This window comes from Artibeus jamaicensis, unplaced genomic scaffold (genome assembly GCF_021234435.1).
Source record: "Artibeus jamaicensis isolate MK-2021 breed Jamaican fruit bat unplaced genomic scaffold, CSHL_Jam_final contig_311, whole genome shotgun sequence".
Classification (NCBI taxonomy): Eukaryota; Metazoa; Chordata; class Mammalia; order Chiroptera; family Phyllostomidae; genus Artibeus; species Artibeus jamaicensis.
This window is the reverse complement of record NW_026521717.1, coordinates 12,159,932-12,178,874: the sequence shown is the minus strand read 5'-3', so window position 1 is coordinate 12,178,874 and position 18,943 is coordinate 12,159,932. Positions and strand designations below refer to the sequence as shown.

The following is an 18,943-nucleotide window of genomic DNA, read 5'->3' as shown; positions in this document are numbered from 1 at the left end:
GCTCCCCACCAATAACCCTCAGCGTGATCTCCATTTCTGTGATTCTGTTCCTATTCTAGTTGTTTGCTGACTTTGTTTTTGGTTTGTTTAGGTTTGGTTGTTGATAGTTGTGAGTTTTGATCTTCTTTTGATCTTCCAAGTTTGATATTCTTTTTTCTTAGATAAGTCTCTTTAACATTTAATATAATAAGGGCTTGGTAATGATCAGTGCCTTAATGTGACCTTATCTGAGGAGCACTTTATCTGCCCTTCCATTCTAAGTGATATCTTTGCTGGATAGAGCAATCTTAAATATTCAGTCAGACCTTGTGGCACAGTCTCCTTGATCACCTGTGCTGGGTTCTTCAGAATTATCCCTTGTGTGGGTTATGTGAGTCCTCTTATGGTTGAGTCTTGATTGCCACTGGCTTGCCCAGGGGTAGGTAAACTTCAGCCTGCTGACTGTGAAGATAGACCTGGAACACTGTCTATGAGCTGCTCTGAGGGTGAAGAATTCTTCACCACATGAAGAATTTCCTCGTGGTATTTGGTGTCTGACCAGCACTCCCTTTGAATATAATGCTTGTGGAGTTAATTGGATCCTGCTCTGATCTTGTCTGAAGATTTCTGCTGGGTTTATTGTGTCTGAGATCTCTTGGGAGGGATTCAAGTGTAGGTAAATGTCAGATACTTTCTGTGAGTTGCACTGAGCACTCTATTTTGAGCTACAAATCAGTCCACAGTGTGTGGATGTCTCTTCTCAGCCTGGATGTATGTGAGAAGGGCCTAGTTGTGCACCAACATCTGTTTCCACTAGCACCAAGTTTAAGAGTAGGTCACCAAGAGGGTTAAGGCCCTCTAGATCTGCCTCTGCCCACTTTTGTCTGCTGGCTTCCTGTTAAGCTGAGTCACTAAAAGAGCCTTTGGCAATATATAAGTTGTATGAGTTAGGTTCTCAGTGAATCACCAGGTGTTTATCAGATTGATATTCAAATTTGGTGCCAGTGCTGGGTCTGTGGTCACTCATCAAAAGTCCCAATGTGCATCAAGGTCAGTTGCCAGTAACCAGCTGCTTACAGACCTTTGTGATGGGACAGGGTCTCAGGAAATAACCAGGGGAAGCCAGTAGAATTTATTAGACCCAATCAACCAAGATTTGACCTTGTGAAGGGAGGGATCTACACCCATTTTGTGTGAGGCAAAAATGGCCCACATTCTAGAGCCATACAACTCTGTCTATTCCATATTTTTGTTGGACCTCCTGGAGAGCCTGGCATTAGCAAGGTGGGGTGACCAGAAGTCAGTAGTGTGGTGCTGTTGCTTCCCCCCAGGTTGATGCAGTATGGAGGGTAGGGCTTAACCAAGGAAAGATTGCATCTGTGGGCTGTGTGAGAGAGGGTCTCAGCACAGGGACCCTGGAAGCTGTCTGTTCAGCTCTGTCTCAGAGCCACACAACCCAGTCTCTCATGGCATGACTGTAGCCTGATCCAAGCTGAGCCACCCATCCACTGCTGTAGCCCTAGGGTGTGTGACTGAGACTGCGATTTTGTGTGTTGCCCCTTTATGAGGGAATCTGGATTTCTAGCAGACTTCCTTCTCTCCTTGGTGGTCATAATGCCCACTGATTTTTACAGCCAGATCTTATGTGGCCTTTTCTTTCCAGCTCTGATGCTCTAGGTTCAGGAACCTTGTGTGAGGTTGAGACCACACACTTCTCAAGTGGGGGGACCTTTGCAGTTGAGATATCCTTTTAGATTCTGAGCTGCCATGTGTGGTATAGTTCAGCCCGTCTCACTTCTTTGCCCTTTCTACCAGCATCAGTGTGGCTTATTCTATAAATTCATGGTTGTAAGATTTCCGTTCAGCTAGTCTTCAGTTTGTTATTCAGGTTTATAATTCCAGTTTTGTCCTGAGAAAAGGTGAGTGTAACTTCCACCTACTCCAATGGCATTTTGCATACCACATTTTCTTTCTTTGTGAGGGGTGTAAAGAGACCTAGGGCTTTGATCACCAATCATTAGACTGGCTAGACAAGGACAGTGCTTGGGGTTCCAGTTAATGTGCTGGAAATTGTTTTGGTGTGCATTTACTTTGGTGCTTTTTAGTTTGATTGCTTTTGTTAAGGTAGAGAAAAAACACCCTACCTTTACTTATCCCTTAAGTGGCTATGACTAGTAGAGAACTCTCAGCTTCTTTTTCTACTTCTCTTGTGGGACACAAAGTCCACAGTTCCATCCAACACAAAACTGTCCTAATTTCTATCCTCAAGTCAATAGTAGTTTGTTTGTTTAAGGCCAAGAAAATGGAAACTTTTAAAGAAGTACTTTCATCTACAAAATTGTGAGTTATAGAAATTAACTTTTATTCATTTAATTTGCTTCATGTGGGCACTAAACATATGTGATGCAGTAGATTTGGTATAGACCTTAGATAGTAGAGAAAAGGCTGTTTAAACAACTTATTTAAAGCCTCAGCAACAGGGATGCTGGAATAAATACAATTGCCTTGGATATATATTGCTTTGTAACAAGGACATTTAGATGGTAAATGACTTCTAAATTTATATGCCCAAATCTATATAAAACTCTTCTCTGAATTCTAGACTTGCATAAGTAAATGCCCACTGACATCTCTCTTGAGATATCTCAAGCACCTCAAATAGCATGTCCAAAAATAATTTGATATATATGTCACATTTTCTTTATTCAATCATCTATTGAAGGATATTTCAGCCATTTGCATGTCTTAGCCATTGTGAATAATGCTACAATGAATATAAGGGTACATGTATCTTTGTGAACAAATGTTTCCAAATTTTTCAGGTAGATAACTAGAAGAGGGGTTGCTGAGTCATATGGTAACTCTATTCTTAGTTTATTGAGGACCCTCCATACTGTTTTCCATAGTAGCTATATATAATTGAATATTACTGAGCTATAAGAAAAGATGAAATGATGTCATTTGTGACAACATGGATGGATCTTGAGAATATCATGCTAAGCAAAATAAGTCAGACAGAAGTCAAGAACCATTTGATTTTACTCATATGAGGGATATAAAACTGAGAGCAATAAATAAACAAACAAGAGAAACAAACAAATCTTATAGACATAGACAAAATCTGGTGGTTACCAAGTAAAGTGGAGGGGGGCAGGAGTAAAGGGCAAAGAAGGTCAAATATGTGGTGACAAAAAAAGATGTGACTTTGGGTGGTTAGCACACAATACAACATAAAGATGATGTATCATATAATTGTGCACTTGAAATCTATATAATTTTATTAACCAATTTAATAGAAATATAATAGAAAAAATTGAATTTGATTACTGCTTTCACACAAATTTATCCATGCAATCCATTCAGTCTTCTCATGTGGTAAATGGCCCCACCAGTTCAAGAGTTTTTAACCTCTAAATCCTTGTGCATTCTCTCTTCTCTGTCTCTCCCTCCAATTTCATCTAAAACCCTGTCTAATTCTACCAAATTATGTTCTATCCATAGTGGATTCTCTTGCATTTCCTTGAACATTAAGACTGTATATACTGTCTGGAAAATTCTTTCCTCCATTAGTTGTGTTGATAACTCAGTTAAGACAGCTTAAAGTTCATGTGATCTGTTTGGCCTTATTATATATCCCACTTAGAATAGTCTTTTACTATCACAATGGTCCCTCCTTACTCTGCCTAAAATATTCTCCTCTTTTCAGTAGATTTTTAAAATAATTAAAAAATTTATATTGAATTTAACTGCTTATTCGTTTGCTTATCTGTTTATTGTCCATCTCCAAAATTAGAATATAAATTTCCTGAGAAAAGGGTCCAGAGTTTGCTAATATATGTCTAGATTATATAGCCCTGATCATGACAAAGGAATAGATACTCAAAAATTATATGTGGAATAAATTTGTGGATAATAATTAAAATAACATAAATAGTAGTTATTCAAGTATCTTTAATATCAATAATAATTAGTTTAATAACAAATTTGTATTTAATAACAGAGCATGGACCCTGGGGACTGATATATAGGAGATCTTGTCCTGGTTTTTTCAATTATTTAGCTGGGTAATTTTAGGCAAACTAACCATATAAAGGGCCAAGGTTTTATGATCTGTAAAATGACAGTTATAGTGGTCTCTATTTTATACATAAAAAAGTCTCATATATAGTGCTATAAAAGTCTCATACATAGTGCTATAAATAGCACTGTCTAGAATCATTAGAGGTGTTGTAGAAAGGATGCCCTCCATTATATTTATTTTGTAGGAATGTGAAAGGCATTGAGGACCCATTAGCAAACACAGTTGGCATTTCTCTGCCCCCATCAAGGAAAGAAAACTAAACAGACAACTTAATGCACTGTGTTTAGTGCTGTTATAGAAGATGCACAGATAATATGTGCTACTCAAATGTTCTTGACATTAAGGTCAAGTGGATTTTCTTTATTTACATTTCATCAATTACTTAAATCTTGCCACATTATAATTTGCTTCATATTGGAATTATGATTTTCTTATGAAAACATTTTCTAAATATTTTTAAAATATATTTTCTTTAAATTTAATTTTATCTTATTACTATATATTTCCAAACTTTCAATGAGAAAGACTTTAAACTTTTCAGTTATGCTAGTTATAATAATTAAGACTTTTCTTTATCTTGTTACTCTCCCTTTTTGAAGATCTCTGTCCTCTTCCATCTCTATCTTATTGACTCTCCAGTTCTGACCTATCATTCTGGGACCTTCCTTTCCCATCACTTCTTAGTTGGTTCATTTACTCTCATACTTAGTTGATATCATTTACTCCCATAGTTTACTAGAGTCTGCATCAAGAAACTTCCTTAGTAAATGTCCTTAATTTTTGTAAGTTAGAAAATATACTTATATTTGATTAATAATGCAACTAGATAGATAATTCTAGGTTTAATATAATTTTTATTTAAAAAATGGAAAGCCCCACCTTTTTCTATTTTCTAGAACAAACTAGTCAGATCAGTATACATTGAGATATTCAATCTTTCTGCTTTCAGACTTACTTCTATTCTAAGACCTATCTCCCTAATAACTACTGATTTTAAGACTATATGCTCTTAGGAAGTTGAACCCACTTCCTCTCAATCTCAGTATAGAACATTCTGGGCTCCAGCTTTCTCTACCTCTTTTAACCTATCACCATGATTCCATCCATGGCATTCTTAAACTTGTTGAAGTATCTTGTTCACTAGTGATGCATCCTTTCATTATGTTCACTCACATGAATTTTGTTTGTTGAACTTCTATACTTCTATTTTGGTGGTATTCCAGGAGACAGTGAAGGCAATATTTACATTCAGAGCTCCCCCAACCCCATCCAAAGTACAACTTGAAATAACTGTACAGCTTGCCATCAGCTAGATGCAGTATGATATATTTAACCAATGCTCATGTTTTGGACATATTTTACTTTTTCCCCAATATTATAATCATTTGACTTCTTTATTTTGAATGAAGAAGTTAGAGATTGGCTTAAGGGGTCAGTACATAAAAGAATGAGGAGCTAAATACCTATTCCTAACAACAACAACAACAACAACAACAAAAAACCTTTGGAAGCAATCAGCAGTTAAAAAGTAAAGGAAGGGAGGAGAAGTATAAAGGGTCTAAAGGGAAGTGGATAAAATACAATAAAAAGAAAAACATTAAAAAAGGAAAAGAAAGGTAGGGGATACCTGGGCACTGGAGTTCTTCACAACATTAATGAAATGGGAACATATCTTCTTAGACCCCTGAGAATGAAGAGAAAAATAACATTTTTATAGTTCAGGAAGTCAAAATCCATGCTCCAGATAACAAAACAAAATACATAGGATAAAATTACCAGGGCAAATTTAATAGTGAGTATAAATTCATCAGTTGTAATAAACATACCACTTGGTGGGGGGTCTGTTAGTGTGGGACATGTGTAGACAGAGAGTATATGGGAAATTTCTATGACTTCCACTGTTTTTTTAAAATTTTTATCTACTTATTTTTCAAGTACAGTTTTTTGTCTACTTCTCCCATCCCAGCCCACCCTGCCCCATGCTCCCCACCTCCCTCCCATTTTCACCCCCCTTAGTTCTTGTCCTTGTGTCCTTCATACTTGTTCCTCCAAATCCCTCCCCTTTTTCCCCTTAAATTCTATTCCCTATCCCCTCTGGTCACTGTCCCGTTGTTCTCTATTTCAGTGTCTTTGCTTTTATTCTGCTTGCTTGTTTGTTTTGTTGTTTAACTTCCTCTTAAAGGTGAGATCATATGGTATTTGTCTTTCAACACCTGGCCTATTTCACTCAGCATAATGCTTTCCAGTTCCATCCATGTTGTGGCAAAGGGTAGGAGCTCCTTCGTTCTCTCTGCAGCATAGAATTCCATTGTGTATATGTACCACAATTTTTTGATCCATTCATTTACTGATGGGAACCTAGGTTGCTTCAAGCTCTTGGCTATTGTAAATTTTGCTGCTATGAACATTGGGGTGCATAGGTTCTTTGAAATTGATGTTTTAGGATTCTTAGGCAGTGGAATTGCTGCGTCAAAAGGCAGGTCAATTTTTATTTTTCTGAGAAAATTCCATACTGTTTTCCATAATGGTTGTACCAGTCTGCAATCCCACCAACAGTAAACTAAGGACCCCTTTTCACCACACCCTCTCCAACATTTGTTGTTTGTTGCTTTGTTTATGATAGCCATCCTGACTGGTGTAAAGTGGTATCTCATTATGGTTTTAATTTGCATCTCTCTGATGGCTAGCAATATTGAGCATCTTTACACGTGTCTCTGGATCCTCTGTATGTTCTCCTTGGTGAAGTGTCTGTTCAAGTCCTTTGCCCATTTTTTAATTGGGTTGGTTGTCTTCTTAGAGTGGAGTTGTATAAGTTCTTTGTATATTTTGTAGATTAAAACTTTGTCTGTGGTATTGTTAGCTAATATGTTTTCCCCTACAGTTGGTTGTCTTGCTAATTTAATACTGTTTTCTTTAGCCACGCAGAAGCTTTTTATTTTGATGAGATCCCATTTGTTTATTCTTTCCTTTATACTCCTTGCTCTAGGGGACATATCAGTAAATATGCTGCTGCGTGAAATATCTGAGATTTTCCTGCCAATGTTCTCCTTTAGGACTTTAATGGTTTCAAGGCTTATATTTAAGTCTTTTATCCACCTTGAATTTATTTTGGTGTATGGTGTAAGTCGGTGCTCAAGTTTCATTTTTTTTTAATGTAGCTGTCCTGTTCTCCCAACACCATTTGTTAAAGAGGCTATATTTACTCCATTTTATGTTACTGCCCCCTTTGTCCAATATTAATTGACTGTAGAGAGTTGGGTTTATTTCTGGGTTCTCTGTTCTGTTCCATTGGTCTATGTGCCTGTTTTTATGCCAGTACCAGGCTGTTTTGATTACAGTGGCCTTGTAATACAGTTTGATATCAGGTATTGTGATCCCTCCTACTTTCTTCTTCTTCCTCAAAATAGCAGCTGTTATTCGGGCTCATTTATGGTTCCATATAAATTTTTGAAGTGTTTGTTTTATGTCTGTGAAATATGCCATTGGTACTTTAATAGGTATTGCATTGAATCTCTAAATTGCTTTGGGTAGTATGGACATTTTGATGATATTAATTCTTCCAATCCATGAACACAGTATATGTTTCCATTTGTTTGTGTCTTCCTTGATTTGTTTCTTCAGGATTGTATAATTTTCTTCATACAGGCTTTTTACCTCCTTAGTTAGGTTTATTCCCAGATATTTTATTTTTCTTTTTGCTATATCAAATGGGATTTTTTTCTTTATTTCTGCTTCTCCTGCTTTATTGTTAGTATACAAGAATGCCTTTGATTTCTGGATTTTGACTTTGTAACTAGCTGTTTTGCCAAATTCATTAATTAGTTTGAGCAGTTTTTTGTTAGAGTCTATAAGGTTTTCCATGTACACTATCATGTCATCTGCAAACAGTGACAATTTTGTTTTCTCCTTTCCTATCTGGATGCCTTTTATTTCTTTTTCTTGCCTGATTTCTGTGGCTAAAACTTCCAATACTATATTGAATGGAAATGGTGAAAGTGGACATTTTTCTCTTGTTCCTGATCTTAGTGGAAAAGCTTTTAGGTTTCGCCCATTGAGTATGATGTTGGCTGTAGGTCTTTCATATGTGGCCTTTATTATATTGAGGAATGCTCCCTCTATTCTCATTTTGCTTAGTGTTTTTATCATAAATGGGTGTTGTACCTTAACAAAAGCTTTCCCCCGTCTATTGATATGATCATGTGGTTTTTGTGTTTGCTTTTGTTTATGTGATGTATTACATTTACTGATTTGTGAATATTGAACCATCCTTGCATCCCTGGGATGAATCCCACTTGGTCATGGTGTATGATCTTATTGATATATTGTTGGATGAGATTAGCCAATATTTTGTTGAGGATTTTTTTTTCCTTTAGGGTTGGTTTCCAGTTTCAGTCCCTTGTGGTCAGAGAAAATGCTTGGTATGATTTTAATTTTCTTGAATTTGTTGAGGCTCATTTTGTGTCCTATCATGTGGTCTATCTTTGAAAATGTTCCATGTGCATTGGAAAAAAATGTGTATTTATCTTCTTTGGGATGAAGGGCTCTATACGTACCAGTTAAGTCCATTTCATCTAGGGTGTTGTTTAATGCCACAATATCTTTGTTGATATTTTGTTTGGAAGATCTGTCCACTTTTTTAGTGGGGTGTTAAAATCCCCTACTATAATTGTGTTGCTGTGAATATCTTTCTTTTTTTAAATTTTTTTATTGATTATGCTGTTACAGTTGTTCTATTCCCCCTTCATTCCCCTCCACCCTACCCCCCCATCCCCACCATTACCCCCCCTTTAGTTTATGACCATGTGTGTCAATTCCTTTAGATTCTATATTTCCCATGCTATTCTTGCCCCCCCATCTATTTTCTATATACTGTCTATGCTACTTATTTTCTGTACCTTCTCCCCCCTTCTCCTCCCACTCCCCTGCTGCTAACCCTCCTTGAGATCTTCATTTCTATGTTTCCACTCCTGATCTACCTGTCCTTTTAGTTTGCTTTCCTTTTAGGTGTGGTTGTTAATAACTGTGAGTTTGTTGTCCTTTCACTGTTCATGTTTCTTTAACTTCTTTTTCTTCGATAAGTCCCTTAACATTTCATATAATAAGGGCTTGGTGATGATGAACTCCTTGAATTTGATCTTATCTGAGAAGCACTTTATCTGTCCTTCCATTCTAAATGAAAGTTTTGCTGGATAGAGCAATCTTGGTTGTAGGTCTTTGGATTTCAGGACTTGGAATACCTCTTTCCAGCCCCTTCTTGCCTGTAAGGTCTCTTTTGAGAAATCCGCTGACAGTCTGATGGGGACTCCTTTGTAGGTGACTGTCCCCTTAGCTCTTGCTGCTTCTAGGATTCTCTACTTTATTTTAATTTTGGCTAATGTAATTATGATGTGCCTTGGTGTGTTCCTTCTTGGGTCTAACTTCTTTGGTACTCTCTGAGCTTCCTGGATTTCCTGGAAGTCTATTTCCTTTTCCAGATTGGGGAAATTCTCCTTTATTATTTGTTCAAATAAGTTTTCCACTGGTGGCTGTGCCTTTCCCCCTCTGGTACCCCTATAATTCGGATGTTGGAGCATTTAAAGATGTCCTGGAGGTTCCTAAGACTCTCCTCATTTCTTTGAATTCTTGCTTCTTGACTCTTTTCTGTTTGGCCATTATTTGCTTTCTTCTGGTCCACTCCATTGATTTGAGTCCCAGTTTCCTTTTCATTGCTATTGGTGTCCTGTGCAATTCCATTCATTTCAATTAGTTTCGCCTTCATATGTTTATCTAATTTGTGGCTATAATCAACCAGTTCTGTCAGCATCCTGATCACCAGTGTTTTAAACTGTGCGTCTGAGAGTTTTGCTATTTCTTCATTACTTAGATCTATGGGCTCTGGGGCTTTGAGATCTTGCAACATTTTTGGTCTGTCCTGGCCCTTTAAGTGTGAGGAGTGGAGCCTGGGACTCCCAAGTGGCTGGGTTGTGATGCTGTAAGTGGGGGCGTGGCCAGAGCAGGGAAATGGAGACCCCCCTCTGCTGTTTCTCACAGCTGGGTGAGGAACAGCATCTTAGGTGGTTCACCAGGGCCGGGCCACTCAGAGTCCCTGGGTTATGATGCTGTATGTGGAGGTGGGGTCAGAGCGGGGAAATGGTGGCGCCCTCCACTGCCGCTTGCAGTGGGGACCCGCCGGCCCCGGTCCAACCGCCCACTCCCTCACCTGTCCGCCCGCGCATAAATGCGGGATCACAGTCAACAGGCAGCACTGCTCCCCCGCTGTCTCCCCCGCGGTAGCTCACCTGGTGGCTTGCTGGATTGCTCACTAGGTCCAACCCTGCGCCTGGATTCCGCACCTGAGTCCGGCTGACCAAGTCCTCCTGTGCAATCCCGCTTCACCAGCCGCTGGTTTCGCCCCTTACCGGTCAGGCTGAAGAATTTGTTGTTAACGGACTTTCGAAAAGTTCAATTTTCCGTGTTCTGGCTGTGTTTTCTGTTGCTAATATTTAGTTGTCTCTAAACTTGGTTGTGTGAGAAGGCACGGTACATCCACCTATGCCTCCATCTTGGCGGAAGTCCTGTGAATATCTTTCTTGAAGTCCTCTAAGATTTTCTTGATATATTCGGGTGCTCCTATGTTGGGTGCATATATATTTATGATGTTAATGTCTTCTTGGTGGATTCTTCCCTTGAGTATTATGAAGTGACTTTCTGGGTCTCTCCTTATGGCCCTTTTTTTGAAAGCTATTTTGTCTGATATGAGAATTGCTACCCCAGGTTTTTTTCTTGTCTGTTTGCTTGAAAAATTTGTTTCCAGCCTTTTACTTTTAGTCTGTGGAGATCTTTTGTTCTGAGGTGGGTCTCTTGTAGGCAGCACATGCGTGGGTCACGCTTTCTTATCCATTCAGCTATTCTGTGTCTTTTGATTGGAACATTTAATCCATTTACATTAAAGTTATTATTGATAGGTGCTTATTCATTGCCATTTTTGTACCTGTGTTTCTCTCTGTCTCTCTCTTTTCCTTCCTTTCCTTAAAGCAGTCCTTTTAGTATTTCTTCCAAGTGTGGTTTGGTGGAGGCATAATCTTTTAGCTGTCTTTTGTCTTGGAAGCTATTTGGCCTTCTATCTTGATTGAGAGCCTTGCTGGGTTAAGTCGTCTTGGTTGTAGGCCTCTAGTTATCATTACTTGGAATATTTCTTGCCATTCTCTTCTTGCTTGGAGTGTTTCCATTGAGAAGTCAGTAGCTAACCTTATTGGGGCTCCCTTGTATGTTACTTCCTTTTTCTCCCTTGCTGCCTTTAAGATTTCCTCTTTGTCTTGGAATTTTGCCATTTTAATGATGATGTGTCTTGAAGTGGGCCTGTTTGGGTTCCTCTTGATTGGGACTCTCTGTGTTTCCTGGATTTGTGTGGCTTTTTCTCTCATCAAATTAGGGAAATTTTCTCTCATTACTCTTTCAAATATGTTTTCTATCCCTTGTTCTTCTTCTTCTCCTTTTGGTATTCCTATTATTCAGATATTATTATGTTTCACAGTGTCTTGCATTTCTCTTAATCCCTCTTCATTCTTTCTGAGCCTATTTTCTTTTTCTTGCTCTTTCTGTGAGATGCTTTCTACTTTGTTCCCCAACTCACTGATCCTATGTTCTGCTTCATTGGTTCTATTTTTAAAACTTTCTACTATGTTCTCCAATTCAGAAACTGTATTCTTCATTTCCTCTTGTCCCTTGCTCATATTTTCTATTTCCTTTTTCATGTTGATATCGTTTGGAGAGAGTTCATTGTAGCTCCCCTGTAGTTTTTGGTAGCTGATTGTGAGGTCTTTGAACTTCCTGATAACTAGTGGTTTGAATTCACTATCTCATACTTGAAATCAACTATTTCATATAATTCATCTATTTCATCTAATACTCTTTCTGAGGGCTCCTCCTTTTCTTTCATTTGGGGATTGTTTTTTTGTCTTCCCATTATTTGTGAGACTCTTCTTATTTGCCTCAGCTTCTAAAATTGGTCTGTTCTGACTCCCTGAGTTTATGGTGTGAACTTCTGTGGTAGAATACCTGTGAATTTCAGTGGTGCAGGCTCCTGCCGGTGTCTTGCTGTTCTTTGTTTCCGCCTACTCTTTTTTTAGTATATGTGTAATCAGTTGGAGGGGGAGGCCAAATGGTTTATGACAGCAGAAGAGTATTTTATAATAGTTGCAATCATATCTGGTAGGGAAGAGATAGATGATCTTTAAGCTATATATAATGTTAGCCATAATCTTCGACCCAACTTGCCACTTTTACAAAAGAATGGACAAAAGATAAGCTTCCTGTTGGGGAGGGAAGGCTTGTGAGTTGAGACTAGAGGCAGTGAGGTTGCAGATGGTCAGATTTTGAGGTAAGTTGAGAGTAAGGAATAGTAGATAGGTGAATTGTGTGAGCAAATAGAGTTAATTACTCCAGTAATATAGAATTAAGGAACTTGTAAAGTTGGCTAAGATCTGGGAGATTAGTTGTGAAGTGTTTACGGTTATATAGAACAGCTATTATTTACAGTATTATTAGAGCAACAATCCTGTGACCAACTCTGAGATCAGTCTGAATAGGGAGTGTAGAGGTTCGGGTAGTGTGCTAAAGGAAAACAAGAGGCGTAAGGTATAGAAAATTAGAAATACGTTGTGGAGGAAAGAACAGAGGAAACCTGTCAGATAATACAATATAACCTGCCAAGAGTAAGAAGTCTCTACAGGAGGAGGAGGAATACAAAGATACTGTTAGAATATAAGAGAAGTGAGAATAATGAAAGAAAAATAATACAAGTATGCTGCAACAAACAAATAAAAGAAAACAGCACAAAAAAAGGCAAGAGAAGGGAAGAAAAAGGGATATGTTTGGGAAGAGGGGAAGAAGGACTAAAACAGGAAAAAGGAAAGAAGAGGATCAAAGTATTGAAAGATAAAGCAATAATAAAATTCAAAATAAATGAGATTGCCAAAAAAACCCAACAAAATAAAACAAAAAAACTTCCCTTGTTGGTTTTAAACTGTCCAAACTGGTTTTTCTGGTTGCAGCAGGACCTGTCTGTTGGCTGTGTTGCCAGCTGGTGCCAGCCAGGCTACTAGACTGGGGTGTGGCCACCCTCTCTCCTGCCAGTCTGCCTGATTCCCTTGCTCTCTGGCGCAATACTTCCTCGCTGCCAGGCTGGGTGGTAAGCAAGCCAAGCCGTCGCAGGAGGGCACCTCAGTCAACTTTCAAAAAGGATATAATGATAATAAAAAAGCCTCCCTACACAGCCTGCCTCTCCCGCCCAGCCGAATCTCTAGCCAGACCGGTGGCAACAATGCATCTCTTAATTCTCCAGGGCTGGCAACCACAGAGTCTGCAGATGAACACGGCCCTTTGTTTTTGTTGCTCTCTACTCTTTGTGTAAACTCAGTCACAGGCCTCTGTCTGGTGCTGCCCTTGGGGGGAGGGGGGCACGGAGAACACTGTTGCCCCTGCGCTGGTCGCCTACCAGGGCTGCTTGTTACCCCCGCTCCCAAGGAGGGCGCCTCCTGCGCCTGTCCCAGACCAATGTCTCTGCGCCCCGACCACCATGGAGCATGGTCCAAAGATGAGCTCGGCCCTTTGTTCTGGAGTTGCTCTCTGTTCTTTGTGTAAAGTAAGTCGCACAGGCCTCTGCCTGGCGCTTCCCAGACAGGGAGGGTGAACACTGCTCACCCGTGCTGGTTGCCTACCACCCCAGAGACGGACGCCTCAGGAGCGGGTCACAGCCCCTCTGCAGGCTGTGGCACTGGGGCGCCCGAGTGCGGGCACTGGCCCCGCCGCTACTGTTCCTGTCCCCCCTCGACTCCCCTATGCACCACTAACCTGCTGCTGACCGGAATCTCAACTACTCTCCCAACTTCATAAATGCTGTGGATCTATCACTTAATTACCCTATTTCTCAGTAGCTCGGCCAGGCTTTTCACCCACATGTAGGGGGAACTGGAGTACGTTCTGTCCTACTCCCTCGCCATCTTCCTCCCTCCCTCCCCTATGACTTCCTCTCAATTTAGCTGTGAACCTAAAACTGCTCTAAGAAACTTTAAAAAAAAAACCCACAAAATCTACTTTAAAAGACACTAAACTTCAGAATTTTAACAATCATTTCCACTTACTTGGCTGCATGACCAGAATGGTGAAGGTCAGCAGCCCAAAACACTGAGAAAACCCAGTAAGCCTCCTGGAGAATTGAATCTGCATAGAACTATTCTATCCAATCTCAACCCCTTAATCTCATCCTGGCCAAAAATCCAAATAAGAGTAAACACACCATTAACCCATTCCACATTTCTTATTTTAGCCACAGAATACATACTGTGCCTAAAATATACATTAAATATTTTCGTGTAAATATTTATATTAAAATATTTACATTAAATATTTAAATATTTTAAATATTTTAAAATATTTACATTTAAAATATTTACATTAAATATCTAAGTAAATATGTTACATATTTAAGTAAATATGCATTTAATTAAATTTCTTAAGTACATATACTAATATCTTAAGCTAATATACTTTTTAAAGTAAAATGTGATTTTTTTAAATTAAAAAAAGAAAGAAAGTACAGAATTCCATACAAAGAACCTTCACAGGCTGTAGGTTAGAAAGCTATGTGGGAAGGATAGAGCTAAGAGTATTGAGTGCATTTAGAAATTTGTATAGCTTCTTGTCTTTAAAATTTGTCAATATTTCTTATTACATCCATAATTTTTTTAAATTTTTAAAAAAGGTTTTACTTTTTTCATCGCCACTTATACCCCCATATTCTCTTCCATCTCCACTTTCCCCCTTAAACCCACAATTATCACACCATTGTCCATGCCCATGAGTTCTTTCTTTTTTTCTTTTTCCTTTTTTTCTCCATTCCTCAACACCCTCAGCCCTTCCAAGAACTGTCATTTTGCTTTCTATCTATGAGTCTGTCTCTATTTTGCATTTTTTTATCAAGATTTGTTTTTTCAATTGTGTGAACACTTCTAAAACACTTGACATTTAGTTTACAAATTTGTCTCCATAAAATTGCACTCATTTGTACTATCAGTTACCAACCTTTTAAAAACAGTAAAACATATCCACAATATTTGGTAATTTTGTAAACAAAATTGTATCTTATTGTCTTCATGTGTCTTATTAAAATTATATCAGATTTATTTTATTATTATTGATATTGAATATTACCCATTTACTTAAATGCTAAAAACAATATTCAAAAGTATTGTTAGCTTCATTTTAGAAATGTGTAGACTGATGCTCAGGGACTTTAAAAATCCTCAAGATCATACAACTTGCAAGTATTTGAAAGTATACATGAACATAAATTGTACTCTGCCAAAAGTTATTTAAGGACATGTGACTTACCTGCTCATCTTTGTTTAATGAAAGAGCATATTATTTATTCTTTCTGGCCCTTACATGTATATAATTATATTAAACATTTTCTACTCCTTGAAACAAGTGTATTGATAAGCCTTTTATTCTCTTTGTGCAAAGCTTAGACTGAAAGAGATGTCTCTGCTGCACTTGATTGTTGTACAGGGTGGCACAGTTTAATGAGAGGTCATTATTCCTGGGTTTTGAGCATCACTTTATTTGCTTCATTCCATATACACATGTCTTTATCCAAATAAGTGTAAAACTTTACCAAGTAATACCAAACTAACAACCTAACTTATTTAAATTTTTTATGCAAAGAGTTAAATAGTTTTAATCCTAAATTGGTGACATAGTCTTCAGTATAACTCTGGAAGCTACCAGGAAAGTATGGTGTATAGAGGGAGTGACCCAAGTTGAAATACCCTTTAACATGGCTGGACCTGAAGAGTTTCTTAAATACCATCATTGCATGGAGGTTAAACATCTAATTCCTTGGCACTGATGTGTACTATAATGTGGATAAAATCTCAAAAACATGATGCTTAGTGAAAGAAGATAGACACAAAAGGTCACCTACTTTATGATCCCATTTATATGGAATATCCAGAATACATATATCCACAGAGACAAAAAGTAGGTCAGTAGTTGCCAGGGGATGGAGGGAGCAGGAGTTGAGTGAAACTGTATAATGGATAGAGGATTTTACTTTGAGTGATGGAAGTGTTTTAGAAGTAGATAAAGGTGGTTGTTGTATAGCATTGTGAATGTGCTAAATGCCACTGTATTGTTCACTTTCAAATGGTTAATTTTAAGTAATATGAACTTCATCTAAATAAATTATTTTGTTTTAATTCCAGGTTCTGCAACCTGACAGATCTTGATTTGGAAGACAACTCTGTTCCTTTCTAGTTGTGTGACAATGGGCTATTTATATTAATTTCCCAATGTTAACTTTAACCATTTTACCTTAAACCCCCTTTAGCTTAAATGTCCATACAGGATTGTTGTGAGGATTATATGAGATAACATATGTACTACCTTTGGTACAGTGGCTGATGCATCATAAATTCTTAGGAAATGTAGCTATTACTGCTTACTACTATTATCAGCAGCATCAACAATAATACTATCATAGTAGGTTGTGTTCCAACCCAGGTTCTTGATATATTCAAGTGATTACTTTCCAGTTGGAAGTCTCATTTCAGGTTACTAATTTAGGAAAAAGGACCATGGCATTAACTGTAGCCATGTGTGCCCACAGTGGAGTTCTTTTGAAAGACAAGATTTAGATTAAAATTGTTGTTAGTTAGTATCAAAATATAAGCAGGTCTGTAAGAGCAATAAGGATCACATACCTAAAACATCATATTATCAGCTTTCTTAGGAGAGCAGCACACTGTGCCTCCCAATGTTTGCTCCTTTACTGGAAAGGAACCAACACATGAAAAAAGTCATGCAGTAGGGCATTTAAAAGGAAATGTGAGAAAAATAGGGATTTCACTGGGCTTCAGATAAGGAAAACTTTAGCTATCAGATCTGTAGTGGATGGCATGTGTTACACAGAGGGATGACTTGATGGTCTTTCTTGCTCTAACTCCATCAAAAACAGTTTCTACAACAGTACTTTTTATTAATGGAATTCTCCAAAGAGAAAGAAGCACATTTGCTGCTTACCTTACTGACAATTTGTTACCCACATATGTTCTGGTTTTATTTGTTCTTCCTGCGAAGAATTCCTACAAATCAAAAGGAGACTAAAAAAATCTCATGAGATAGAAATGCCATTTTGTATTCTTCTTGTAATTATGTAAGTTATTTCCCTGTAATTAATTATAAGGCTGATCAAATGAGAACTAAAAGATAGCAACATCAATTCCACTTTTTCAATGAGGCAGTAAACACAGACTCTGTTCCCCAATATCAGTTAAACTTTTGCATGATATACTGAGGAGTAAAAAGACACTGCGGCTATGGAAACTGCATGGCTGTCAGGTGGAGACAATGCAAATGCACATGGATTTGAATCCTGGTGTTATTAATTATTAGCATGCAACCTTGAGTAAATAAAACCTTAGCTTGGTGGGCTTTAGTGGCCTTATTTGAAGAATGGGGATATCTATTTCCAACACTTGTTGAAAGTATTGCTTTAATTACCCTTTTTACAGTGGTTCAGTGCTCAGCAAATAGCTAGAGATACATGTCTTTTCCCCTTGCACTGAAAGCTTCCAGAGAGATGCTGTGGCAGATTTTGCCATCAGAGTAGCCAGTGGGTTTTGTGCACAATCGTGGGCTAAGGAATGTTTGCTTAGTGCTTTCTGCCAATTAGTTAAATTTAAATTTAAATAATTTTTAAATTTAATTTTAAATAATTTAAAATTTTACATCAAGTTTATGTGGTACATCATACCCAGTTTACAGCTGTGGAACATGAGGCTCAGAGAAATTAAGTGATTTGTTCAAGATGGCTCTGCTAGCAATTCTAAAAGCTGACATCCAAACTCAGGTCTCCTTGACAATGGAGTTTGCATATATAACTTCTACCATCAAAAGGCTTCATATGGGGTTTAGATGCTGTTTAGCTGAGCTGCTGCTTTTTGAATTAAATTTTGGAACTACACAGCAGACATCGAATAGTAAAATTTTGGGTTATCTGCACCTAGGGTCTGATTTTCAGGTTCAGAAAGGTATTATATATCCTGGTCATTATTCTCTTGGACCCAGAGAGTCCACTCAGTTGAGCACCCTATCCCCATGAGTTCCTGTGACAGGACTGACAGCGTCTGAACAGGCCGGGCACATACCAGGCATGTGTATGCAGCCTTTGCACAGTGGTACACAGGTCAGATGACCTTTGTGCAGTTGCATGAAATGGAGTGAAGAAAAGGCACACACAAAGATACGTTTGTTTCCAAAATGATGGTACATCTGCAAGTGTGTGACTGGCAGTGGTATTCTTGGCATTTATTGCAAACACCCCAGCTGCTTGGGTAATTAATTTCCTCATTAACAAGCTTCCTGCTTTCTTCCTCTTTTGACAGGCCCAGCTGTGATACAGTAAGTTCAAAATGTCAGAGGCCAGGCCACCTCCCCTGCTTGGGCAGCACACACAGTACATCCTGAAGGAGACCCTCAGATATGATGAGAGGACAATCCATGAGCTGCTCAGGACCTTAGTAATGAGCCAACCTGAAACCAAATGAAAAAGAAAAATACTCTTTCTCAAAACCACAATCTGAATGCATTTTTGCTAGCAAAGGCAATACTCTTTCTGAACCCTTCTCCCCAATTCTGGTGCCTGGCCCTAGAAGGTAGAATTGGGTAAATTCCAGACTTCCTGCCTACCAGGCTTTGGTATCTGCTTTTTAAATGTACTCCACCTTATGCCCTAGCTGGTGTGGCTCAGTGAATTGATCACTATCCTGTCAACTGAAAGGTCACCAGTTCGGTTCCTTGAGGGCACATGCCTGGGTTGCTGGCCAGATCCCTAGTTGGGGGTGT

At 38.4% G+C, this 18,943-nt stretch overlaps 1 protein-coding gene across 1 annotated transcript in view; it reads left to right on the top strand.

Moving 5' to 3' along the window:
• Positions 1 to 18,645, top strand: part of SUGCT (succinyl-CoA:glutarate-CoA transferase) — a 1,120,941-nt gene extending 1,102,296 nt beyond the window's left edge. Inside the window, 1 exon segment of the mRNA XM_053662950.1 lies at positions 18,490 to 18,645. Within this exon segment, the coding sequence (XP_053518925.1) occupies positions 18,490 to 18,645 (156 nt within the window).
• The last annotated feature ends 298 nt before the right edge of the window (positions 18,646 to 18,943 follow it).